General features: G+C 44.1%; 3 protein-coding genes across 7 annotated transcripts in view; all 3 read right to left on the reverse strand.

Annotated features, from left to right (window-relative positions):
- LOC310769052 (membrane-spanning 4-domains subfamily A member 4A-like) overlaps positions 1-27,548 on the reverse strand; it is a 639,318-nt gene that overhangs the window by 334,789 nt on the left and 276,981 nt on the right. The gene's annotated exons all lie outside the window — the stretch shown is intronic.
- On the reverse strand, positions 3,465-27,084 carry LOC310768925 (sulfotransferase 2B1-like). Of its 5 annotated transcripts, XM_083627857.1 has the most exons (8): positions 10,934-12,017; positions 10,343-10,488; positions 9,010-9,133; positions 7,575-7,783; positions 7,040-7,166; positions 6,239-6,333; positions 4,507-4,687; positions 3,465-3,677 (listed from the first exon to the last, which is right to left on the reverse strand). In XM_083627857.1, the coding sequence occupies exons 4-8, from the start codon at positions 7,770-7,772 to the stop codon at positions 3,568-3,570; spliced, it is 711 nt and encodes a 236-aa protein (XP_083483983.1). In that variant the 5' UTR covers positions 7,773-7,783; positions 9,010-9,133; positions 10,343-10,488; positions 10,934-12,017; the 3' UTR covers positions 3,465-3,567. The 5 variants fall into 5 exon arrangements, with proteins under 5 accessions (XP_083483983.1, XP_083483980.1, XP_083483981.1 ...); XM_083627854.1 differs by lacking the exon at positions 10,934-12,017 and having other exon boundaries at positions 7,575-7,823; positions 10,343-10,486; XM_083627855.1 differs by lacking the exon at positions 10,934-12,017 and having other exon boundaries at positions 8,985-9,133; positions 10,343-10,485.
- LOC310768902 (sulfotransferase 2B1-like) overlaps positions 23,188-27,548 on the reverse strand; it is a 53,585-nt gene continuing 49,224 nt past the window's right edge. Inside the window, exon 7 of the mRNA XM_083627804.1 lies at positions 23,188-23,317. Within this exon, the coding sequence (XP_083483930.1) occupies positions 23,208-23,317 (110 nt within the window). The 3' untranslated portion in view covers positions 23,188-23,207. The remainder of the gene's footprint in view (positions 23,318-27,548) is intronic.

Below are 27,548 nucleotides of genomic sequence, written 5' to 3' on the forward strand. Positions count from 1 at the left end.
GGTGGAGAAGTTTGCTAAGGAGCTTGGTAAGCGGTTCAAGCTGAAGCAACTTGGAGATGTCAAGTCCTACCTAGGCGTAGAGATCGCAAGAGCAAGTGATGGAAGCTTTTTGCTTCGCCAGAAAGGTAAGATTGAGCAGTTGCTTGAGAAGTTCAGGATGTCTGATTGTGCAGGTGCCAGATCACCCATGGAGCCAGGGTACGTGAAGGAGTGTCAGCAAGTAGAACGTGTGGTGTTCGAAAACACTGAACTCTTTCAGTCAGCTCTGGGTAGTTTGTTGTATCTGTCACAGTGGAGCAGACCAGACATAGCGTTTGCTGTCAATCTGCTCAGTAGAGAGGCTTCAAGTCCTAGTGTGCAGGCCTGGAATGGTGTTAAGCGGGTGCTACGCTACCTGCAAGATACCAAAGACTTTTGCCTCAAGATGTCAGCTGAGGGTGATGTTAAGCTGACCGCCTGGGTGGATTCGGATTGGGCTAACCTTGAGGACCGCAAATCAGTGTCAGGCCTAGTGGTGAAGTTTGGGGACTCAGTGATTGGGTGGAGGTCCCGGAAGCAAAGTCTCATAGCGCTTTCATCTACTGAAGCTGAGTTCAGTGCGCTATCAGAGGTTTGCAGAGAACTGGAGTTCTATGTGTGTTTGGTCGAGGAAATCTGTGAAGAGAGTTGTCAGCCCGTTGTGGTGCATGAAGACAACCAACCATGCCTTAAATTAGCTGAGACAGGGCAATTCAAGGCAAGGACAAAACATTTAGATATACGTTTCCGGAACGTATGTCAGAGCGTTCATGAGGGGCTAGTCGCTCTGAAATACTGTCCCTCAACAAAGAACCTCGCTGATGGTTTTACAAAACCATTGACCTTCCAGAAGCACGAGGAGTTCTGTGAGGGTCTGTGTATGGGGAAAGCCTTGATGGCTACTGTCTCCAGACGCAGGACAAGAGGGGGTGTGGAGTTTGGAACTGACAGGGTCAGTACTCCGGTGTGTCCTGTGTCTGAGAAGAAAAGGAGGGGGAGCAGAAGGAGGGGCTTGTCGCAGAGAAGTGACGCACAAAGTCTTTCTGTTTCCTCTCTCAGCTTCACTTCTCGGTGAGCAGCAGAAGCTGCGTGTGTGCTCTTGGAGCACGGAGAATGTCTGAAGTTTCGGACGGTTTTATTGCCTTGTAAATAAACGCTTCTAGAGATAAGAACTGAACTGTCTTTGGACTTGATTTATCCCTCATCTCACACGGACGGGACCGCTGCAGCTCTGCTCCCTGCCGCGTCAACTTCCAGCAGAGCCACGCAGGGAAGTGTGACTGGACGCAGGGGTTTGATTTATGCAATAGTTTAGCCTGGAGAAGAGGAGGTTAACGGGTGATATGATAGCCATGTTCAAATATATAAAAGGATGTCACATAGAGGAGGGAGAAAGGTTGTTTTCTGCTGCTCCAGAGAAGTGGACACGGAGCAATGGATCCAAACTACAAGAAAGAAGATTCCACCTAAACATTAGGAAGAACTTCCTGACAGTAAGAGCTGTTCGACAGTGGAATTTGCTGCCAAGGAGTGTGGTGGAGTCTCCTTCTTTGGAGGTCTTTAAGCAGAGGCTTGACAACCATATGTCAGGAGTGCTCTGATAGTGTTTCCTGCTTGGCAGGGGGTTGGACTCGATGGCCCTTGTGGTCTCTTCCAACTCTATGATTCTATGATTCTATGAAGGATAGTCTGAAATAACGCTTTTTCTTGGTCATGCTGACTTGAGCGTCCAACGTCATTTGACAGTGCAAATTCTAATAAAAGGCATAAAAACCTGTGGTTATGGTTTGTGTTAAGATCGGCTGATTACGTGTGAATTTGTGGTATTGTTGCCAATGACTGGAGTGCTTCTTATAATGTGTAGGATACACAACTCACATAATTTCCCACAGGACCCCTCCTTGCTTTGCCATAAACCACCACCCCTCCACTTCTACTTGATAAGCAGTCTGGAATACTTTTGCACATGGAATTTCCTACTTGCTTGTTAGATTGGAGGCTGATCTGGCTACATCACAGCCAACCTTCTCTTGCAGTTGGCAGGTTCCCAGTTGGTGCTCATGATAAAAGAATTTTCCGCAGGTTGTTTGGATATGTTGTAATAAGTTACATGAGCAGATAACAAAAGTCCCTGAATTCTGTGCTCATGCAAGAGGCGGGAGCCTAGATAACACATTTTACAGAAGGGAGTTATTTTCCTGCTGGGCTTAAGGCCTGACTTCATCACTGCTGCTTTGGCACTGTAGCATAGGAGTCAACCCCTAGGGGCCGACGTCACTTCGGGCCCTCAATAAAATATTTGAGGGGGCCCAAGCCCCCCAAAGTTGATGGTCATTGCCAATTAAATGGTGCACTTGTGCCGCATCTTATGATCGATTATGCGGGGAGAGGCTTATCTGCTCCTCAATCCCATATTTTATTTAAGTTGGCATTTTTCTCACACTGTGAGAAGCCCTTCACCTGGACAAAAGGAAAACATTAGGTAGTTGATTGCTAGGAAGCAAGCCCTACTCAGGGTGATTCAGATTGCTGTGTAAATATATGTAGGGCTGCATTGTAAAGTGACAGACCTATGTACATTTACTATTGAACTCTGTGGATTTTGCTTCTGAATAAACACACAAGGTAAGAATGAAAGGCTTGGCCTTCAGGGCTGATTGCGGCCCTCCACACCTCTCTTATCTGGCCCTTGGGATTCCTCTGGCCATTCCCCCTTTCCCTAGGCTGCATCTTTCACCAACCCTGAACTTCCTCTTTGTGCTTCTGCCTGGCTGTGAGGTGCTCTTTCACTCTGATAATGCCTCTTGCTTCCCTGGATGGAGAGGTGAGTGGAAAAATTACAGGGCAATCCTGTACAGTACAGGGCAACATGCAGAGTTTCTCAATAGAGCTGAGTGGGATGTGCTGGAACAGCAACACAGGTGGGGTGCCCTTAGGGAGGAGGAAGATCATCCGTTGTAAGAGATGAGCCCCTGGAGAAATACGATGCACAGAAGTAGGGCAGTCGGGAGCCATGCTGTGTCGCTGGAGCTGCAAAATTGATTGCATGCTCTCACCCCAGACACCACTTCTGGGCCTGAGGAGCTAGGGCAGCAGTTGCTGACCTCAGAACACACCAAAGTGGCTGTGAAAGATACAGCAAACAGAACGATTCCTGCCACCCTCCAGAGGAGGAAGAGATAGGAAGAGATGGACTTGAAGGAGTGATTTTCTATCATTGACCTTACCACTTCAGATCCAAGGAAACTGGTCGTACAAGAGTATGCTGATAACCTACTTCCTACCTTCCAAGGAAATGATCAGAGTATCAGCTTTGCTGATAAACTTCAGGGAGCCAAGAGGGATATTTTAATGCATTTGAGTAGGTGTTGAGAGACCAGAAGCTTAATAATAATAATAATAATAATAATAATAATAATAATAATAAGGAGGAGGAGGCACAAAAGTAACGATCACAATAAAACCATTCAATTTCTGTTCAAAAATACCAGAACCACTAGAGACATAAAAGCATGAGACAAAATAGCAGGAGGAGTAATTTGACATTCTTCAATCCCATGGAAATGTCATGCGCAGACCCTGCATGTTCTCACGATAAACACGGTCAAAGTGTTCATTCTGTGCCACAGTCAAGTGGTTCTTCCAGTCCCCAGAAATACCTGGAACAACAGAAGAGGGTGTGGAACCACTTGGTAACCACAAAAAAGATCCACTAAAATTACTTCAACTAAAATCAGGACCCCATTTCATCTTGCTCAGGACTTGCCCTTCCACTGGATGAAGCAAGGCAGCTGCCTCAGGCGGCTTTTTTTAGGAGTAGCAGGATCTCCTCCCTGGCTGTTCTTCCCAGGCCCTCCCTCAACTGGTACCCCAGGAGTAGTCATGCTTCCATGTTGATGGCCTAGACTTACTTAGCTGCATTTTCCTAAAGCTTCACCAGTAAGAATGGGCAAATCTGTCAATTTTAGTTTTTCTCCTTTTCTCTCTTTTTTCAAATCTTAAATAACTGATGCTTCACATGTCAGATTCACCTTCTGTTGTGTGGGCAGGGTGGTCTCTCCCCTTACCTGGCCGATCCCCTGGGAACGCCTCCCCAGGCAGGATTGGGTGATTTGCTGAGGTAGGCGGAGACTTCCAGGTATCCAGCCTGGGAAGGGTGAAGCCAGCCTACATTATGTTAGCAGTTTCATTTCTGCACTGATGGGTTGTGCAGAAAATAGCACACAAAATTCAGAGCAGTGTGAATTTCAAAGAACTGTTGAGTATCAGTACAAGAACGTGTGAGATGAGTAGGCTTACTCAATGTGAACTGAATCAGATTTCTTCCCCACCACTACTCTCTCTCTCTCTCTCTCTCTCTCTCTCTCTCTCTCTCTCTCTCTCCCTCCCTCTCTCTCTCTCTCTCTCTCTCTCTCTCTCACACACACACACACATTTTCATAGGTTGCACAAGCCACAGCCTTTATTTATCACAAGGTATTTTGTTACCTTTCCTCATGAGCTTTCCTTTTGTGTGATCAAAATAGGTATCTGGAAATTGAGTAAAGTTGGACATGTTGTTGTCTTTCATCTTGTGGAAGGAGGCATTTTCCACCACAGAGTCGATTTGCTGACTGTTCAGCTCTTTACCAATAAAATGACAAATCCTCTTCACACTTCCTCGTAGGTCCTGCAGAAGGAAAAAGCAAATGGCTGAATTCTCATATTGACACTGCCACAGGGAGATCTGCCCTTTGAGAAAGAATGCAGAGGCCATTCTTGCAGGGAGCATTTAGCAAGAATGATTCAAGGCTACCTCAAATGTAGTACAGGACCCAGGGAATACTGGAGACAGCTCTGAATTTGGAGATGTTGAATTAAGTACAGAACAGCAGATTGTAGGCCGCACCTGGTCTGTTGTAGAACAAAGGAATGGCACCGCGCATGTAATATCAGGCTCTTTGGCCTTAAGTCATTTTTATTTTATTTTAAATATACTGGAGAAGAAGAAAGGAACTCTGAACCCAAAACAGAAATGTTGGAGAAATCAATTGAAAATGGACTATCAAACTGTTTCATTCCATCTGCTCATTCAAACCCCCACTGTAGCACAGACTTGCTGTGAGCACTATTCACCTTAGTTCTCTACAAAGGACACTTTCCTTTTTTAACACACATACTTTGTATATAAATAGATACATAAATTTCTTTGAAGTATGTTGCTAATATATTAACTGATGCATAAAGGTGCCTCATCGGAAGTGTTATTATATCTTTAAAGGATTGTGCTGCAATCCTAACCATGTCTACTCAGAAGTAAATCCCACAGAATTCAGAGATACTCATCCACAGGTATATGGTTTTAGGAGGCAGATTAAGGATGAAATCCTATCGTGATTTTTTCCCTATTAACATTTTAAAGACCAAAGGAACACATCAATCATTATTGTTCTTTTCGCATGGAAATAATCTCTTCTGAAAATTGCTAGTGTTATCACTGCTCCACAGATTTTTTTAAAAAAGAGGGGAGAACCATCTGGATTTGACTGCCCATTCTTACCAACTTAAATGTTTCTTTCAATAGTGAAATTAAATTTAAAAATCCTTTACATCCCCACCACCACCCAAGTTTTCTGCACTTACAGCATAACTAAACTGCCCCTCCTGACGTGAGAGAAACAAGACAGGATAGAAACTTTATAATGAATTGTGAAATCAAGGTAGCAAGAATTGCTTCAATCCTAATTCCACTTACCTGGTGGTGAGCCCCACTGAATTCAATAGGACTTACTTCTGAAAGGGCATGTTTAGGTTTGCAGTGACAGGTGGATTTGTGATGGGCCATTAGTCACACCATGAGCTTTGTCTCTAAGGTGTCCCAAGGCTCTTGGCTAAGAGGGCTACCTGTTTCATTAATTTTGAAAGGGAGCATGCAGGGAAGATGAACTGATTTGCAAATATCTGTGGATAGCTGTGGTGGTAGTGTGTGTTAAAAATGCATATATTTCTGAATCAACAAACAATGAAACAGAGCATAGACTTATGCAGAACCAATCAACTGCAACTAGACAGAAAGCACCAGATAAAAGTGAGAATTACTTGGGAATTTGTACCTCTCTAACTCAGAATCACCTTGCCAATTGTAGAAGACTTTTTCAGAACAAAAAATAAAATAAAATGGCAAAATGATATGTCACATGACATAAAGTTGGAGACTTTATGGTCAAGGTTGGGCCAATACCTGCTGTAGTTCTTCATAGGTGATGATGAAGAAGTTGGATCTGTCCTTCATCTCCATCCAGCTTTTCACATGCTCAAACCAGGAACCATAAGACACTTGAAGAGCAAAGTGTAAAGAGCAAAGTAAACAGTTTCAGAGGCGAGAGGAAAGACATAAAGGATACACCAGTCAGGAACCTACAAAGGGCCTTTATTCACCCAATCGGGTAAAAGGTAGGTAACAGTCCAGTCAAAGGCAACTATGGGGTGTGGCACTTATCTTGCTTCAGGCTGAGGGAGCTGGCGTTTGTCCACGGACAGCTTTCTGGGTCATGCAGCTAGCGTGACTAAACCACTTCTGGTGTAACAGGACACCATAATGGAAGCCAGAGTACCCGGAAACACCGTTTACCTTCCCACCACAGTGGCACCTATTTACAGAAGCAGGGAACTTTCAATAACACCCAGATACAACTAAGCCTAGTACCACCTAGAGACTGGGTTGTCTAATGATTCTATTTACATAGACAAGAGATCTAATATTGTATACGACACTAGAGCCAGGGATTCATAATATCCTCTCCCTACATTTTGCAGCCATTCCAATTCCCCTTTTAATGATATTTATTACTTTTTTAAAGAAAATGAGGTGAGTACTGCGAGACCTTTTCCCATCCTACCCCCTCCCCACCTTTCTCACTGGGAATTGTACTTCTCTGATACAATGAAAGGAAATGAGAGGAAAGGGCAGGAAAGAGCCTTGATAACATAGTGACCAGTGAGGTAGAACAAATGAGACAGGCTGATTTCCCTCTTTCCCTACCACTCCCACTCAGGAACTCCTCCATGTACTCTTCCAAAGTTCCAGGGTCCTCCACTATTTTTAAGCCCTTGCTGAAATGATAGAATGAGATCATCACATCTTTGGGATTACGCATGGTATAGATAACCTGGAAGAGAGGGAGGGGACATATTTAGGGAAGGCAAGAGAAGAAGCCCTAACTAGAGACAGATTGAGGCAGCTTAGGTGGGTCTCATGAAAAGGAAGCAAAGTCTTTGTTGTTTAATTTACTGTTGTTTTATTTGTTTCTTTCTTTGTTTATTAAATTTGTATACCATCCTTATACCCCCAGAAGCTAGTAGGAATTAGTGTTTGGTGATGTGTGTTTTCTGCCACACCTCAGGCAGCAAATTGTCTTCCTCCATCCTTGCTTTGGGCAGGGGTTATCTCCCCACCCTTTTTGGGTCAGATACTTGTCTTGACTAGGGCCATAGGTGGAGTGTTTGAAACACTGAGCAGGTCATTCTGCCTAACAGAGCCAAAAGAAGGTTTGATGTGTCAATTGTTCCTCTCTTACCTTGGCCTTGGAGTGCAGGAAGGACTTGGGGAAAATGTGGAAAGGCAGGTGAGATGCCAGGAGCCTGGGTGCAGGATATTTCAAGGCAAGCTGTAGGCCTGGAATACTGTCAATCCAAGCTATCCTTTCCCACGCTGGTAAACTCTGAACCCAGGAGGGGTCCCCATCACGCCAGATTAAGCCCAGGATCTCCTGCATCCAATGGGTACCTAGAGGAATATTAGGTAGTCTTCTCAACCCCTCTTGATTCTGCAATAAACACATTTCCTTTATCTTGTTCCCTCTCCCCTTCCATGGCTCAATAGAACCAGTATGCCCCATGCATAATCAATTGAAAGGATCAGAAAAAAATGGAATGATTTTTTGTGAACAGCAAGTTACTCAGCACCCTCCTACGCAGGCAAGATTCCAAAAATTCATGTCTAGTTTAACATGGTGAACCAAACTGAATGAACTATTTTGATGAGGGTGTAGCCAGTGAGGATATTAGCAGTGTGACTAATCTATAGCAGACATATTACTTAGCTTTCTATATACAGTCAGCATTCATGGATGACTTGTTGCTCACACCTGCAGGAGGCACATCTCTAGAATCTTCCTGTTAAAATATAGCAGAACAGCTTTATACTTGGCCAAACATGTGATCCAGCTATTCCAGTATTGAAGAACAGATATTCCACAAGAGGGCATAATTAAGCCTCAGATTCTTTATGTGGCCCTCCATTTAAAGGAGAATACCACCTGATTCTGCTGCATTCAGTGATAAGAACATTGTCTGCTTAATCAGGAATCCAAAACAGCTTTATACTGAGGGGGGCGGGGAGGGATGAAGGGAGAGAAAATGGGAAATGAAATTATTGATTAAAGTTAGCTGTAGAAGTTTTGGATGGACTATCTGAAATTCTTGGACCTGTTTTCCTTAAGCATCTTTCTCTTAAGCAAGAGTGTATCTTCCTGATTTTTTTATAGGTCAGCTATACCTTAATTGTTGAGGTACCTCCGAGTAAGGAGGTGTTAATAGAGTCCCCATTTCCAGGGGCTGTGTATCTAGAAAAACAAAAATCTATGATGTAAGCCACCCGCTTAGCTGTCCAGTGTTTTGAATCACGAGTTTAAGATGCATTTGTGAGTTGCATGGCGCTCCTGGTAGAGTGGAATGTTACACACAGCCTTTAGACATGACAGAACCATAATAATTGGTTTTAAATGAAACTTTAATTTCTTGATCCGACTTGTCAAAAAAGAAAAAGGTGTGTCTTAACATAAAAAGACTGTAGGAGATATGAAGCATCAAAGATGGATGCAGGGAGAGATTAGCTATTTTATTGTTTAATGTTTCTGAAATAGGACATCATCATCTTTGAAACACTGTTTACTCCAAGTTTAAAATTACCTAAGTGCACTACTAACCTGACTTGGGGTAAGTGATGCTCACTATATCATCATCCAACATTTGGAATTCATTTTCAACATAGCGGAGCGTTTCCTCTGAGTAGTAGTCCACTACAGGTAAACTGATTCCCTTGTATGTGAAAGAAGTCATTGATGACACTGAAAAACTGTAAAGATGTTATCATCACCATCACCATCATTAATTAAATTTGTATACAGCCAAAGATAACAGTGTGGTTCGCCACACAAAAATACAAAATACACAATAAAGCAAAAACAAAGCAGTAACCCCCTCTCACAAACACATTATTATTATTCATTAGAACATATTTATCAAGATATATGAGAGAGTGAGTTTTGATGCCACATCCTTTGGGACCTTCAGGTAGGACCCACTCACCTTTCGTATTGGGCAGCGTTGTGGCTGGGCATCTGGGCCCTTGCAATGACCCGGCTCGTGGGCATAGGATTGAGACCCCCTTCTGTGCCTGCCCCAGATGCGTCACACCTGCTCAGCCAGTCTATGCCGGTGGGGGACGTGACCAAAGGTGTTTTAAACTGCTTCGCGGCCGGGGGCTTCCTTCTCTCACCTCCTCGCCGGGTCTCCCAACCCAACCGCCCTCTTTTCAAACTTTGGTATGCATGACCTTGCTATGGACAAATGTCAGCCGCCTTATTGTTGGGACCGGGTAGGAATATTTCCACTTGTAATTGCTTGTAAATACACATGTAATTGCTTGTGGACTAAGTCTCACACTATGGCCATGGAATCAGAGTTTAAATGGCTATTTCCCCAAAGCCACAAACACAGCAAAAATATGCATTAACTGTTACATTCCAAGAGCCTGAGAATTTGCATCAGGACCCCCCAAAGAATAAGTGTAAAAAAGTGAGGGCTTTTATGAACCAAAGAGGTATACATTTGGCTCTATGGGACTTGGAGGTTCTGAGTAACGATAAACCTTTGAAACAACCCCCCTCCTTTTATAGCCCCCAACCCACCTTAGAATTCAGCCTGTACCATACTTACAACCACTGGCTGCTTCCGATCTTTCCTTCTTCTGGTCTCTTACTTTCCCTTGTTCTGCCAGCAGTATGCCATGCGAGATGAACTTGCTGCTCAGGGTGCTGTTTGATACTCAGTTCCTGATTCACAACTTTTCATTCTGCTCTGTGAAACATTCCCAGATGAGCTTATGTAGTAGCAAAGCAAACATAAGGGGGGGGGACTCAGGCCTTTGGCCGATTGAACATTATATGGCCTTTTAAATGTGTTTGTGGGAGGGGAGGTATTGGTTTGTTTTTGCTTTATGATGTGTTTATAGCCCTAAAGTATCCTCCAACCCACCTTAGAATTCAGCCTGAACCATACTTACAACCACTGACTGCTTCTGATCTTTCCTTCTTCTGGTCTCTTCCTTTCCCTTGTTCTGCCAGCAGTATGGCAAGGTGAGATGAAGAATGTTCACAATGACCTTTTACACTCAGTTAATGATTTACAGCATTTTATTCTTCTCTGTGGCTGAAAACATCCCAGAGGAAGCTTACGTTGGAACAAAGCCGACAGACCCTATCTAAAAGACACAACTCCAAAGGAAAAGGGAATGGACAGGGAGGAGGAAGAAACAAAACTCAAGTGCCAGTTCAAGAGCAAAATGAGGCACTGGAGTGTCCCATCTCTCCCTCTGCCACAGCCAATTATAGAATTTATTTCATTTAGCATTTAATTTTAAATCTGTGCATGTTCCAATCTGGAAATCAGACAGAGGGGAATCAGGCATTCGTTCTTTAAGGAAAGAAAAGCGAGCCTAACAGAAGGAAGCAGGAATTGTCTTCCTAGGTATACACAGAGTTTTCTTGAGGACTTTGCCATCTCACACAGGAAACCTCTACAGAAAGCCCAGAAGAACAAACTAGGACTGACAATTACAAAGAACACCCCCACCCCCTAAAGGTGGTTTTCATACATTGCATCATGACACGTAATCTGAGAGGTTGTTTGCAGACAATGCAGCCTTAGCAGCACATTCAGGGAAGCTCCACAGAAACTCATCAACCGTTTTGTCCAAGCCTGCATGAAGTCCGGCCTTGTCATCAGCCTGACAGAGACCAACACCTTGGGTCGGGATGTCGCCAGCACTCCATGCATCTGCATTGGTGGCTACACGCTTGAGGCGGTAGACCATTTTGTCCACCTAGGTTCCACCATAACCAGAAATCTCTCCATTGTTACTGAGCCAGACAAGCCTAATGGCAGCTCTGGCAACGGCTCACTTCTCCAAAAGGGTTTGGGAGAGAGAATGTGGGGCTAACCTCCAATACCAAGATGAAGATCAGGAGGATTTTGGGTACCAAATGGCAGGACAGAATTCCAAACAAAGATGTGTTCTCCCAAGCCCACATTCCCGGCGTGTTTGCACTTTCTGTCTCAGTGATGTCTACGCTGGCTTGGTCATGTGTCCCACAGAAGGGAAGATGGCAGGATCTCTATTGCCAGAGAAAGAAAGTTATCTAATGCTGTCTCTTCTCCAGTGTTCAAGGAGCTGCAGCCATTACAGTCAAGCCATTTGCGCACGAAACAAAATGGAGAATGCAGTAAGATACCTCCTATGTGACCAGAGTTAACCGAACGCATGAGAGTTACTGGGGAACATGCCAGAATTAAACACGTACCAATGCATTTAAGCATTTCCAATTTCAGTCAAGTAAAATCACTGTATTTGACACTGCTCCCCTGTACACCTGCTCCTCTCTGGCCTCCTTTCCCCCACCCAGCCGCTGCCTTCAGCATGCCAGGGCATCCTCAGGCTGCCTCCAGTCACCTCAGGCGGTGATGGAGGAGGAAGCAGCTACAGGGGGTGCGGAGGAGGCAGCAGCAGGGAAGCCATTTTGTTTTGCCTCAAGTAGCAAAATGCTCCGTGGCAGCCCCACACCCTATGCACACAACCCAATATCCCAACTGTCAGTTATCACGCTACGAAACAGTGCTCAATATTTCAACTTCTTCCCATACTGAAGAATTGCGACCATCAGAAACTTGTCCCTTAATTATTTCTGGGGAGCAAATGGAGGGAGGGGGGTGAAATTGTATTGTTGCACATGCTCAGTAGAGAGTTGAAGCCTGCGGCATCTGCCATTAAGGGCAGAAAACTTGCTGTGGAAAAAGAGGAGGTGGGACTTTGCGGCCTTCCTCCTGTAAAGCTCCGAAGCCTTTCAGACCAGGTAAGTAGACATGTTTTCTTGCAGAATTTGAAAGCATTTAGGAAGTGCTCCCCCTCAAGATATCCATTCCTCATCTGTTTTGTTCAGTTTCTGTTAATTGGTTCTCATGGGAAACTTACAGATTCTGGCTTCACACAATTAACTCAAGGCCGTGTCAATTTACTCTTGGCAGAAAGCCAAGGTCAGCTTGACCTAGAAACTACTTACTCTGATTGGTTAACGACCAGCACTCAACTCTGTTATCTAGGGATTGCTAGCACAGTTTGGTGTGTTAGGGGTGTGTTAGGAGTAGGAGTGCTGTGTATGGTTAAGAGAGAGAGAGAGAGAGAGAGAGAGAGAGAGAAAGGATTTATTTTGCTTTGTTTTGTATGCAGAAACTCTGCTGGTTTTATTTTCCTTTTAATAAATCCTGTAAATAGTTATTCTGAGTCTAGCTGACTAGACATTTCCACCTCAACTAGCTTCTTCGCTGTGCAGGAAAACTCTGCTACGTTTGGGCTAAAGCCATTAGAGCTATGCCTGACACTTCAAAGTTCCATGAGGTTATGGGCATTGTGCTGCCAGCCTGAGTTGTGGTGGTGTCAGCATCAACGGCGTTGGTTCCAGTAGTTCCAGAAGTTGTTGTTCCTGTTGGTGCAGCAGATGGACACTGGCTGGTTCCTGACTGTGGTGAGCTGGTGACGCAGTGGACACAAGGACAACAGCTGCAGCGTGTGAGTGCTGGGTGCTGTGGTTCCTGTTTTCTCTCTCGGTGGTTGTGAGTAGCTGGTTCCGGGTTCCAGGGACATCGCTCTCAAGATGGCCTCACAACCAGTTCAGATGGCTTTTGAGCGTCTGAATGACTCCAATTACTTGCTGTGGTCGGAACGCATGCAGGCAGTGCTGCAGAGGGATCGTCTCTGGCAAGTGGTGATTAAGTTTCCTGCGAAGCCTGATGATGAAGACCTCAATAAAGACCAAAGAGCAAGGGCCACAATTGTCTTGGGGCTGGAAGATTCCCAGTTGCCGTATGTGAGGGGAATCAAGACAGCTAGAGGTGTGTGGCAAGCACTTAAAGAACTCCATGTGCGTGAGACAGCGGTTTCCAAGCTGTTCATTCGCAAGGCATTGTACAAGGCAATGTTACAGCCTGGGGTTACAATGCAGGAACACCTACACAGTTTACAGTTAAAGTTTGCTGCGCTACAGGAAAGAGACTGTGCATTAGACCAGCAGGAGAAGGTGGCTATTATTTTGAGTTCTCTCCCGGAAAGCTGGGATAATTTAGTTTTGTCTCTAGAAGGCATACAGGAGCGTGATTTATCAATCAGTTACGTTACTGGGCGTTTGATTGAAGAATGGCAGAAGAGGCAAGAAAGGTCGTTTGCTGCAGAGGCTTCTACAGGCGGGCGGTTTGGAAGGAGTTCTCATGCCGTGCCAGAGGTGAAGCAAAAGCAGCGTACCGGTGAGGAGTCAGCGTTTGCTGTTAGGCGATGTTTCCGATGTGGGTCTTCAGCGCATCTAAAACGACAATGTCCGGAGTTGGTCAAGTCTCAGTGGCCGGTGCAGGAGCAGAGACGAGATCAGCAGCAGCAGCAGCAGCAGCGTAAAAGGAAATTCTTCAAACGCAAACAGTCGGCTCAGCTGGTGACCGCCGAGGTCAAGATTGCTGATGAGAAACAAGCTGTCTGGGTGGTCGATTCGGGAGCGTCTCGGCACATCGTAAATTCAGATGAATTGTTTGTTTCCAAGAACTCAGCACAGCGCAGCCAGGTGGCTCTAGCAGACGGAAGTACTTCCGAAGTGATTTCGGGGGGTGCAGTTTTTGTTCCTTGTCTTCGTGAATGCCTGCAAAATGTACTTTATGTGCCTTCATTAAGGAGCAATCTGATGTCTGTAGATTGTTTGCTAAAAGCTGGGTTTAAAGTGTATTTTGAAGGAGACAGTTGCATTATTAAGAAGGCTGGTGAGATTTTAGGCACTGCTAAGTCAGAGGGAGGCTTGTTTTGGCTTAAAGCAGGATCTCAAGTTGCAGCAGTAGTCAGTAAATCTCAGCCTGCAGTGAATAACAAAGCTATACATGACAACTGTGTGCACTTATTGCATAGGAAAATGGGGCATGCTGGCTGGAAAAGTATACTAAAAATGTCTGAATTGGCTGATGGGGGTGATTTAAAGAGTTGTAACAAGTACCTTGATTGTAATGTTTGTAAAAAGGTTAAAACCCACAGAGTCTCTTACCCCAGAAGTGACAGAGTTAGTGAGTCACCGCTACAGCTGGTTCACATGGACGTAATTGGTCCGTTTGCTGTAAGCAGGGGTGGATCGCGTTTTTCATTAACAATTGTGGATGACGCCACGCGTTATTCTTGGGTTTTTCCCATGAAGAATAAGGGTGACGTGTTCACTAAGTTTAAAGGCTGGGTAGCATCTGTGGAAAGATTTCTGTCCATTAAACTCAAAAGGATTCAGACGGACAGAGGTGGCGAATTTATGTCAAATGCTTTTAGAGATTGGTTACAAAAACATGGCATTGGGCATAGAAAAACGAACGCTTTTTCCCCAGAGGAGAATGGCGTTGCAGAGCGAAAAAACAGATCTTTACAAGACATGATGTTTGCCATGCTTGATGATGCTGATTTGCCCATGTCTTATTGGGGGGAGAGCATGCTCACCGCGTGTTATCTCCAAAATAGGCTCTTTCATCAAACAATAGGTACAACTCCATACTTTAAATTGTTTCAGAAAAAACCCAAAATTGACCATTTGCATGTGTTTGGATCAAAAGCCTGGGTATCAATTCCAAAACAAATGAGAAAGAAGGGAGATCCTAAGACCAAACAGTTAGTGTTTGTGGGTTACCAGGAGCTGGGAAAAGGTTTCCGCTTTGCTGAAGGGACAAATGGCATTGTGATCTCCAGGAATGCCAGTTTTTGTGAACATAGTGGCTGGGAGAGACTACATGCCAATACTGAGGTTTGGTTTGAACCTTCCCAGGAGCTTCATGACTCTGAAGGTAAACATAGAGAATCAGAGTCTGAGGGGGAGGAAAGTTCAGATATGAGCTCTCAAGCAAGTGGAATTAGCCAGAGACCAGTTGCTAAGCAACAAAAGAGAGGTCGTAGTTCTGTGGAGGAAAGTGGGTCAGAAGAAAAATTTTCTCCCAGAAGATCTAAAAGACAAAACAAAGGAGTGCCTCCGGTGCGTTTTTCTCCAGATACTGCAAATGTGTTTAGTGTAATTGCAGAGCCCAAGAGTTTTCAGGAGGTGTTAAAGTTACCAAAAGAGGAGGCAGAGATCTGGAAGCAAGCAATGGAGGAAGAGATGTCCTCTCTGAATGAGCACAAGGTTTTTACACCAGTAGCAGCGCCTGAGGGGGCAAAGATTGTAGGCTGCAGGTGGGTGTACAAACTTAAACCTCTGGTGACAGGAGAGTACAAATACAAAGCTCGTTTAGTGGCTCAAGGATACTCTCAGAGGCCTGGAAAAGATTATGACGAGACTTTTTCCCCTACTGCTAAGGGGGACAGTGTAAGGCTGATTCTAACGCTTGGAGCAAAGAGAAAACTCCTGTTAAACCATTTTGATATCCAGACTGCATATTTACATGCATCAATATCAGAAGACCTGTATCTAGCCGAACCGCCTGGTTATGAGACAGGTTCCAATAGAGTGTTGAAATTAAACAAAGCTCTATATGGTCTCAAACAAGCTGCAAGATCTTGGAACAAATGTTTCCATGAGGCCTTAGTGTCATTTGGTTTCAAGCAGAGTACAGCTGACAATTGTGTTTATGTACGTGGTACAGGCAGTGATCAAGAGTTTTGTCTGATTTATGTAGATGATGTATTGTATGCTTGCAAAACAGATAAACAAACTAAAAGGTTTGCCAAGCAATTGTCCAGTAAGTTCAAAGTGAAAGACTTAGGCCCGGTTAGGACATATCTAGGGTTGGAAGTGTGCTGGGCCCAAGATGGCAGCTGCCTAATTAGTCAGCAGAACAAAGTTAAACAACTACTGACTACATACAGGATGCAGGATTGCAAAGGGGCAGTGGTGCCTATGGATCCAGGTTTCATAAAAACACTTCATACAGATGAGAGTCCTGAATTTGAACATCCTGATGTATATCATTCTGTAATTGGAAGTTTATTGTATCTAGCACAGTGGTCCAGACCTGATATTAGCTATGCAGTAGGCATATTAAGTAGATTGGTCTCAAAACCCACACTAAATGCCTGGAAAGGGGTAAAACAAGTTCTGAGATACCTCAAACAGACAATTGGCTATATGTTACAATTAAATTCTTCAGAGGATGAAATGTTGAGTTGCTACTGTGATAGTGACTGGGGAAATTTGCCGGATAGAAAATCTGTCACAGGACTAGTCATAATGGTCGGTGGAGCTTTAATCAGCTGGCGGTCACGCAAGCAAGACGTTGTAAGTGTGTCATCAACGGAATCAGAGTACGCCGCGTTGAGTGAATTGTGCAACGAGGTGATTTATTTCAATGTAAATTGTGGAGAACCAGTACAAGTTTACATTGATAATCAAGCTTGTATAACCTTAAGTAAAACAGAGGGTTTCAAATCGCGTTCCAAACATATCTCTGTAAAATACCAAAATGTGCGTTGCTGTGTACAAGACAATGTAATCACCTGTACTTATGTATCAAGTGAAGAAAATGTAGCAGATGTGTTAACTAAACCATTGGCAAAGGTAAAGAACAAGCGAATGTGCAAGCGAATTAACTCAAGGCTGTGTCAATTTACTCTTGGCAGAAAGCCAAGGTCAGCTTGACCTAGAAACTACTTATTCTGATTGGTTAACGACCAGCACTCAACTCTGTTATCTAGGGATTGCTAGCACAGTTTGGTGTGTTAGGGGTGTGTTAGGAGTAGGAGTGCTGTGTATGGTTAAGAGAGAGAGAGAGAGAGAGAAAGAAAGGATTTATTTTGCTTTGTTTTGTATGCAGAAACTCTGCTGGTTTTATTTTCCTTTTAATAAATCCTGTAAATAGTTATTCTGAGTCTAGCTGACTAGACATTTCCACCTCAACTAGCTTCTTCGCTGTGCAGGAAAACTCTGCTACGTTTGGGCTAAAGCCATTAGAGCTATGCCTGACACTTCAAAGTTCCATGATGTTTATGGTGTTCTGTTTGCTTATAGAGGGCCTGTAAATTTCATTCCCCACGGTGAGCAGTTGGCGCCGGCAGCCATTCTGAAGGCTAACCATGAGGCATCTGATCAAGGCCTGTATTTTAAAATGAGCTTAAAGATATATTTGCAAATGTTTGTATGTTTCATTCCAGGCAGAAACCAGCTGGCTAAGTACTTTGGCAGTTGTTTATCTTCCTGCTCTCCTGAACAAGGGCCCCCCTGATTTATAGCAGTAGCAGGAGACAAGTTTCTCAAAGTTGTAAAAGGGAATTACAGGCTGGGAGCAAATGTTACACTGACCCTACATATTACAGAATACAATCAAGCTGCAAAAACACTAATTAAGAGTTGGTAAATAGTAAGATTTATTGTTTAACAGAAAATAATACCATGTGCCTCCCATCAGACTCTAGCCATATTTTCCTAAGGTTTAAGGTATACTGAGAGAGTTAAAGGGCAATAAATTTTGGGAAGATCTAATGGGTAAAGCAGCTGGCTGGGAAAGGGGGGTGTAAACTGAAGAGGCTTCTTTTGAAGCTGTTTTTACTGAGTTCCTTTTTTACTTTGCAAAGGCCTTTTCTTCTAAAAAGCTATGTTATGTATGAGATTTGTTGGCTTAATGTAATTATGCAAAGGATTTAGAAAGTAAGAAATGTTAGATTCTTATGTTAGATTCTTATTTCATTGATGGTGTGTGAGAATGTGAACCCAAGATCTCTGTTTAGATAGAATTTAATACCATGAGCCATCTGTTTTAGCCATCTGTTTTGCAGTGAATAGGGCAATAGGGCAAAAGATGAAATGTTAATTAAGGTGCCTTGTAGAGGCAAATGTAAGATATATGACTACTTATTTGCCATTTATAGATAGAAGGAAATATAGCTCTTTGTCTCCCATAAAAGGCAATAGGAAATGGGTGTATCTTTTATGATTGGTTCTAGCAAACAGCCAATAGGAATTTCAACCAGGCTGATTGGACAGAGGCAGCCAAAGGAGGAGCGAGGGGGCTGGGCTGAGGAAATATAAGTGCTGGCCATCAGGGCTGGAGGGGGCAGAGCTTTGGTAACCATATACCACTGTGCCTATCATTTATTTGTCTGACAAATAAATTATTATTTTAATTTCTCTATTGCTGCGTTGAATATTTCATTCCAGCTAAGCGTTAACCACAAGCAGGGTGCTACAACCATAGATAGCATCTAACTAAGAGATGTTAATGTGTCCACTGTAACTGCCCACCCACCCCTCAAAAAAAAGAAAACAGCCCAATGAATTTAGTGAACGCTGATTGGAAATGGTTGTGGCAGAAAGCTTTCCTCGGTTGTTGTTCTTATTAAACATTTTATAGCTGGGGGAGGCCGGCTGCGTATTAACCTGTGTGGTTACAGAGGAGCATGTTACTGTTTTTACTTCATTTTTCTACTACACACACAAAAATGTTCTTATTCCAATCAAATGTGTTTAGCATCAGGACAGCGGAAGCAAATTCTGTTTAATTACTGTAGTCAAGTTGGTGCTATGCTTTAAGTGAGTCTAAAATATGAACCTGGGCGTGCTGAGGGGATTCCTCTTTTTTTAATAAAAATAAAAAAATGTGGATTTTCTTAATTTTGAAAAGTGTTATTTTATTTTATTTTAATTTTAAAGTGTTTTGGTGTTTATATCAGAGTTAGCAATGTTTTGGTGTTTTTCTGTTTAGGTTTTTGCTGTAAAATATCCGGAATGTAGAAACAGCTGTAAAACATGAAAGAGCAGGTGGGAACTTTATAAGTAAACCCCAAATCATTACAGTCATACCTCGGGTTGCGAACGTGATCCGTGAGGGAGGCACATTCGCAACCTGAGGCGTTCGCAGCCTGAAGTGCCACGTCTGCACATGCACGTGACGGGATTTGGCACTTCTGCGCATGCACATGATGTCATTTTGCACTTCTGCGCATGCGCGAGCACCAAAACCCGGAAGGTGCCCGTTCCGGTACTTCCAGGTTCGGTGCAGTCTGCAATCCGAAAACGTGCAACCCACAGTGTTCGTGACCCGAGGTATGACTGTATTGCTTTCAGTTTGCAGTTAGGCCCTAATGGAACTGTGGTGCCACCCACACCCGCCATGCAGTTGCCAGAGCCTACTAGCCTACTATGCAAAATTTCTTGCCACCTATCAGGACTAGATGGCAGGAATCTCACTCCCACCTAGCTGCAGAGGCATTGTGACTCCTCAGCATGGCTACACCTGAAGTTCCTTCGCCTTCAACCCTTTCTGTGCTGGGAAAGAGAAGCAGAGTGGGGTGTTGAGGAAATGGTGTGGGAGAAGGAAAGCAAGGCCAGGAGCTGTGGAGAGGTAAAGTGATGAAAGGTGTAGTTCTGGCAGTCTCTCATTACACCTCAGCTAGAGGAGCAGACACAGATACCATATTTTTCCGTGTATTAGACGAGTTTTTTTTACCGTAAAACATAGTTCAAAATCTGGGGTCATCTTGTACATAGGTAGTGCAGAGGGGGGACATGAGATTGGTTGCTGGCAGTAGCTGGAGATTGTCGGTGGCTATTGGTCATGTTATTTTTGGCTGTGGAAGGGCTGGTTTGATTTGGTGTTGCTGTATTTGTGCAGGTGATTTGCTGATTCTGCCAGCAAGGGAACAGCTGATAGGCGGCTTGTTAGACACATGCAGCTGGCAGCATTGGTCCGGCGGTTCAGCAATTTTCGTTAACAATTTCCCCTAAAAAAAAAGCTCAACCACTCTGCCCCCTGTCCAGGTAGCTACCATTTTAGAGCCAAACTCTGGGGATAGCTGGGGAGCAGGAGGAAGGGGAGAGTTCAGGAGGTGGCGATGGGCCATCAATAGATGCTCAAGTGGTGTCACCAGTCCGGGTGGTGACACCTGGCCAAGGAACTCAGTTATGAGTGCACATCATATCAGGCTTTCATCTCTCAGTCAGATCATGGGCACAAGTTGTAGCACAATTAACTCAAATCACCTCCACTTCCCATTAGGAAATAGGCCCAAATTGCATCCTCTCGCTCACTGCCACTATGCATCAACTGAAGGAAAATCGCTTTAAACAAAGAAGAGAATGCAGCACCATAGTCACACCTGCCCAAAGCAAGGCACACACACACCCCATCCACACACATGCATAACTGCTTCTGGGCCTACTCTCATAGGATGAGTTGGGGCTATTTACCTGAAGTGCAAAATAATAATAATAATAATAATAATAATAATAATAATAATAATAATAATAAATTTTATTTATATCCCGCCCTCCCCAGCCGAAGCTGGGCTCAGGGCGGCTAACAACAATAAAACAATACAAAAGTACAACACAAACAACACTCTAAAATCATTCATTATAAAATTAATTAAATTCAAGCCACTGGCCACTATTGGGCCAGAGCTCCGCGAAGATTGCCGAGGGAGGGAGTCAGGCTGTGCCCTGGCCAAAGGCCTGGCGGAACAGCTCTGTCTTGCAGGCCCTGCGGAAAGATGTCAAGTCCTGCAGGGCCCTAGTCTCTTGTGACAGAGTGTTCCACCAGGTCGGAGCCACAGCCGAAAAAGCCCTGGCTCTAGTTGAGGCCAGCCTAACTTCTCTGTGGCCTGGGACCTTCAAGATATTTTTATTTGAAGACCGTAAGTTTCTCTGTGGGGCATACCAGGAGAGGCGGTCCCGTAGGTACTTCTGCCAATAGGAGGCCAGGTGAGGTGAACTTTTCCCTCAGTTTGGAACCTTTGATACTCATTTATTGATTTAAAGCATTTCACATGCTCAGCAGTTGAAAACATTTCCCGAACAGCTATACATGACAGCAGTAAAGCAAAGCAAACAGTCCCCACCCACAGCCTTAAAATCTTGAAATACAATCTGAAAGGGGAAGGGGAAGGGTCGAGAGGGAGCAGGAAGAAAACCTGTTTGTAAAAATTTCAAAGATCTGAAACTGATAACCAGATTGCATGGGATCTATTTGGGAAGAAGAGAAGTGAAATGAAGCGGGTCTCTCGACAGAGACACTACTCTCCCTTCTCTCTCACTGCTGCAGGTGGAGGACTGCCGATAGCAGACAGTTCAGGGAAGAGAGGAGCCAGGAGGTGCAGCAGAGCTGGTGAATGGACCTACTGTCACTTTTATCTCCCTCTGCTGCAGTCATTTATAGAATATTGAAGTTAATTTGAAACCTTCTGGAAACCATGGTACTGCCCCCCAATAAATGTAGAAGTGATCACACACACACACACACACACACACGCCGTGATTTATGATATATTTCCAGGTCAAATATTATGAAATCACTATCACAAAACATTTTTGGACAGTGTACCAATACATTGCCCAGCCTGAGTCACAACCTGATTTGGCCTAAGCCTGGATCTCTTCCCCCACCGTTGCTGGGAAATTCCAGAATCAGACTGGAATTCAACTTGTATGCCAGCTGAGAATAGCTTTCCCCCCAGTCTATAGTCTGTTATATGCATCTTATCAGCACCAACCATGGTCGTCCCTGGCAGGGGTACTCTTACCAATGTAGTCCATGTAACTTTGAAGCAAGAATACTGTAATGAGCGCTTTGTGGGGCTGCCCTTGAGTCTGGTTAGGAAGCTCCAGCTAGTGCAGAATGCTGTGACCAGATTGCTGCTGCGCAGACCAAGAGTAGGCTGGGATAGAGTGAATCATTATGGTACCCCATTCTCTGGCAAATTGATGCATGCTGTGAGTTGCAAAAAGAAACGTGGCCCGGCACAATCTCCCTGGGGTTTGGGCAAAACCTGCTTTAAGCTTTGCCACTGTGGTGGAGACTGATTTGTCTCTGCTGATAAACTACAGGGAGCAAAGAGGAACATTTTGTTGCATTCCAGCATGTGTTAAATGAAAACACCATAGCATCCAACATTTCCCAACCCAAATCCAGGTCTCCTTGGCCCAGCCTGCTGTCTTGGGCCTGTCAGTATCACCCTTGAGCCAGTGCCACCAACTGGACTCATCCACTTCAGCCCCGACTGGGCCAGGCGAGCTGGGTAGCACTTCCAGAGACCACCTTCTGCACAGGAACAGGTCAAAGTGCTGTGGACTCACAGCTTAGAGTTGTGAGCACCAGATTCACTCCAACAAGAAGACAGTCGTTGCACAGCAGAGTATAGCAGAGTACAGCAGAGCATAAACGACTCGGAGAGCAGCTCTGTAGAATATCTTCTTTATTCTATCTACAACTATAATACACAACTATATACAGGGCTAAATGAGTTCTAAATGAAAATGCTGAACTGCACTGAGTGTCTGCAGCTGCTCTTAGCAGCAACCTTATCTATACACACGATCTCTCTCTAACACTCAGTCTCTCTCTCTCTCTCTTTGATGTGAGGCTGGAGCAGAATAAGTAGAGAGCAGAAACTGCCCCCTCCTCTCTGGAGAATCAGCAGAGAACATCAGAAGATTCTTGGATATGGGAGGGGTGAAATCTCCTCAGGGCCCACTGGCTTACTTTCACTGTCTCTCCTCCATTGCTGCTGCCATGACGATGCCAAGGCTGCTGCCACCACAAGACCTCAATTGAGGCCCACCATGGCCACTGATGTACTTCCAGAAGCCAGCGCCACACTTCTGGAAGTGCAATTTGAAGTGCAGCCCAGCTTCTAGAAGTACGTCTGCGGCCACAGCAGGCCTCAATGGAGGACTTGCAGTCGAGGCCTTGCCTTCCTGCAGCAGAGGAGGAGCCGGGGCACCTTCTGTTAAGCTGGGATCTCTTGCTCAAAGGAGGACAGTTGGCAGGTATGAAAACACACATGTAAAAATTTTTAATTTAGAGTTTATTTAGCAGAAGGTACCCAAAACATATCAAACATAAGAATGTGAAGGTGGAGAACAGCAGGAACAATGTTCTGTGATTCTTCATTCCCAAGGGAAGGTCATATTCACACCATGCATGTTCTCCCAGTAAACATGGTCGAAGTATTCACTCTGCACCACTATCAGGAGGTTCTTCCAGTCCCCGGAGATCTCTAGAACAAGACAAGAGCAAGTGGCAACCAAAAAGAATTTCACCTGAAATTGCTTCAACTTAAATTAGAACTTTTCTTCCTCGTACTCAGGCATGTGGCAGCTCAGGTAGCTGATGTTAGGGGGGGAAACACATGCCCCCTAGGTGTTATTTTCAGGGAGTCCCCAGAATTATCGAGGTCTCAAAATCATGCAGGCACACCCTTGTTCTCCAGACTGCCTGTTTCAGAATTATTTCTTATAATTCTTATTTCTTATTTTGTTTTTTTTTCTTTGTTTTTTTAAAAAAGATATCTATTAGAATTTTACAAAAAGAAAAAAGAAAAATACAAAGTAAAAATAGATAAAAAAACCAATTCCATCATTCCATCACTTTCTTTCATTTGCTTATTTCCCAGACCTCCTCACACCTCCCTTTTTGTATTCCAGTTCAATTTGTTAGTTCAGCAAATCCTTCCCCTCTTTGATTATCCTGCCCGCGAACTGTCTCGCCAGAGTGGTGCATGCTCTAGTTATCTCACGCTTGGACTACTGCAACGCGCTCTACGTGGGGCTACCTTTGAAGGTGACCCGGAAACTGCAATTAATCCAGAATGCGGCAGCTAGACTGGTGACTGGGAGTGGCCGCCGGGACCACATAACACCGGTTCTGAGAGATCTGCATTGGCTCCCAGTACGTTTCCAAGCACGATTCAAAGTGTTGGTGCTGACCTTTAAAGCCCTAAACGGCCTCGGTCCTGTATACCTGAAGGAGCGTCTCCACCCCCATCGTTCAGCCCGGACACTGAGATCCAGCGCTGAGGGCCTTCTGGCGGTTCCCTCATTGCGAGAAGTGAGGCTACAGGGAACCAGACAGAGGGCCTTCTCGGTAGTGGCGCCCGCCCTGTGGAACGCCCTCCCATCAGATGTCAAAGAGATAAATAATTACCTGACATTCAGAAGACATCTTAAGGCAGCCCTGTTCAGGGAAGTTTTTAATATGTAACGCTGTACTGTTTTTAACACTGATTGGGAGCCGCCCAGAGTGGCTGGGGAAACTCAGCCAGATGGGCGGGGTATAAATAATAAATTATTATTATTATTATTATCCTAATCTTTAATCTTAAAATAATATAGCATTAAATTTTTGTCTGTTAATAGCCCATTTTTTTTCATACTCCTTATAGCGTTATAGCTAAAAACCACATAACTTTTCATCCAACATCATTTTAACATTCATTAATTTTACAATATTTCTGTAGGTAGTCTTTAAATTTCTTCCAATCTTCTTCCACCGACTCTTCTCCCTTGTCTCGGATTCTGCCGGTCATTTCTGCCAGTTCCATGTAGTCCATCACCTTCATCTGCCATTCTTCCAGAGTGGGTAAATCTTGTGTCTTCCAATACTTTGCGATAAGTATTCTTGCTGCTGTTGTAGCATACATAAAGAAAGTTCTATCCTTCTTTGGCACCAATTGGCCGACAATGCCCAGGGGAAAGGCCTCTGGTTTCTTCAGAAAGGTATATTTAAATAGCTTTTTCATTTCATTATATATCATCTCCCAGAAAGCCTTAATCCTTGGGCACGTCCACCAAAGGTGAAAGAATGTACCTTCAGTTTCTTTACATTTCCAACACTTATTATCGGGCAAATGGTAGATTTTTGCAAGCTTGACTGGAGTCATGTACCACCTGTATATCATTTTCATAATATTCTCTCTTAAGGCATTACATGCCGTAAACTTCATACCTGTGGTCCATAACTGTTCCCAGTCAGCCATCATAATGTTATATCCAATATCTTGAGCCCACTTAATCATAGCAGATTTCACCGTTTCATCCTGAGTATTCCATTTCAACAGCAAGTTATACATCCTTGACAAAGTCTTAGTTTTAGGATCTAACAGTTCTGTTTCCAATTTTGATTTTTCCACCTGGAATCCAATTTTCTTATCCGAATTGTATGCCTCCATTATTTGATGATAATGAAGCCAATCTCGCACTTTATTTTTTAGTTTTTCATAACTCTGCAATTTCAGTTTGTCTCCCACTTGTTCCAAAATTTCCCAATATTTCGGCCATTTGGCCTCCATATTGAGTTTTTTCTGAGCCTTCGCTTCCATCGGTGACAACCACCTTGGGGTTTTATTTTCAAGCAAATCCTTATATCTTGTCCAAACATTAAACAATGCTTTCCTGACAATATGATTTTTAAATGCTTTATGTGCTTTGACCTTATCATACCACAGATATGCATGCCATCCAAATACATTATTAAAACCTTCCAGATCCAAAATGTCTGTGTTTTCAAGGAGTAGCCATTCTTTCAACCAGCAGAAAGCTGCTGATTCATAATAAAGTTTAAGGTCTGGCAGGGCAAATCCACCTCTTTCCTTTGCATCTGTTAATATTTTAAATTTTATTCTGGGCTTCTTGCCCTGCCAGACAAATCTAGAAATATCTCCCTGCCACTTCTTGAAACAATCCATCTTGTCCACAATTTGCAATGTTTGAAATAAAAATAACATTCTTGGCAATACACAGAATTATTTCTTATTTTGATCTGGACTTTCATGAAATAGATAGACTTAGGTGGAATGTTGCACAGTGAGAAAGGTATACAATCCTGCAAACTGTGCCCATTTTCTAGACCTTCAAACTGTGTTCACAGTCATCTCTGACTCCACACTATTGACTGGTTTCTGATTGACTTTTTCTGTGTGGCATCAAACAGAAAAACAGAAATAGAAGAGGTTATTCACCCCTGGTATGCAGCATTGTGGCCTTATTCCTTGGCACTCCGTGGCAACCAATGTTTTTACCTTTCCTCATGAACTTTGATTTTGTGCTCTCGGGTATTAAAGAAAAGTTGGACTTCTTGTTGTCCTTCATCTTCTGGAAGGAGGCGTTTTCCACCACAGACTCAATTTGTTGGCTGTTTAGCTCCTTGCCAAGAAAATGACAGATCTTCTGCATGCTGCCTCAAAGGTCCTGCAGAAAGCAAAAGCAAATGGCTGTGAATCCTCATGTGATGCAGAGAGCTTGCCCTTCATCAGGAGGCAAAGAAGAATGGCTGATTTGCCTCCTTCCATACTTTCCCCACTCAGGAATCTCTCCATGAACTCTTCCACAGTTCCAGGGTCCTTCAATACTTTAAAGCCTTTGATGAAGTGGTACCTTGAAACCATAGCATCTCTGGGGTTACGCAGAGTATAGACTACCTGTAACAGAGGAAGAGCTATATTGAAGGAGGGCCCAGGCAGCCCAACACTATTAATAGGCAGAGTGTGGCAGCAGACTGAAGGCATGATAAATAAAACCTGACATGGGAACGAGGGAAGCCTCCAGTGAGGACCTGGGCTGACCATACATGTGGACCATGTCCAGTTAAAGTTCTTCCACAATCAGGAAACTGCTAAGGAGATTCCCAATATTCCTCCCCATTCTCTAATGCAAAATATAGCATCCTCCTGTAAAGAGGCTGTGTCAAGTGTTCCAGAATCCCCCACATCTGTGTGCCAAAAAGACAAGAGTCAAAGGCAGTCTTGATGTGTCCATTGTTCCTCTTTTACCTTGGCATTGGAGTGGAGGAAGGACTTGGGGAAAACCTGGAATGGCAGGTGAGTATTCAGGATCCTGGGGGAAGGATTGTTCAAGGCAAGCTGCGAGTTATCATCAAGCTCAATCCAGGGTGCCCTTTCCCTCAGTGGTACATTCTGAACCCATGAGGGGTCCCCATGTCTCAAGATTAAGCTCAAGACCTCTGCCATCCAATGGGTAAGGTAAAGGGACCCCTGACCATTAGGTCCAGTCGTGGCTGACTCTGGGGTTGCGGCGCTCATCTCGCTTTATTGGCCAAGGGAGCCGGCGTACAGCTTCCGGGTCATGTGGCCATCATGACTCAGCCACTTCTGCCGAACCAGAGCAGTGCACGGAAACGCCGTTTACCTTCCCTCTGGAGCGGTACCTATTTATATACTTGCACTTTGATGTGCTTTTGAACTGCTAGGTTGGCAGGAGCAGGGACCGAGCAATGGGAGCTCACCGTTGTCGCAGGGATTCGAACCCTTCTGATCGGCAAGTCCTAGGCTCTGTGGTTTAACCACACCTGCCTGACCCTTGCAAAAACAATTAGAGGAACATAAGAATTTGAATGAATCTTCATCATATGGTAGCTATTCAGCACCCTCCCATCGGGCAAGATTCCCAGAATTATGGAATAGTATACCATAGTGAGGTCGGGACGCGGGTGGC

This window comes from Podarcis filfolensis (assembly GCF_964270895.1).
Source record: "Podarcis filfolensis genome assembly, chromosome: 8".
Taxonomy (NCBI): Eukaryota; Metazoa; Chordata; class Lepidosauria; order Squamata; family Lacertidae; genus Podarcis; species Podarcis filfolensis.

What these genes read in the sequence shown, in the direction of transcription:
- LOC310768925 (XM_083627854.1), bottom strand. Translation starts at nt 9,117, where the DNA reads ATGACTTCTTTCACATACAAGGGAATCAGTTTACCTGTAGTGGACTAC. An exon ending in CCTATGAAGAACTACAGCAG is followed by an intron (nt 4,688 to 6,238) that starts GTATTGGCCCAA and finishes TTCCTTCTGCAG; the next exon opens with GACCTACGAGGAAGTGTGAA. An exon ending in AGGAAAGCTCATGAGGAAAG is followed by an intron (nt 3,678 to 4,506) that starts GTAACAAAATAC and finishes CTGTTGTTCCAG; the next exon opens with GTATTTCTGGGGACTGGAAG.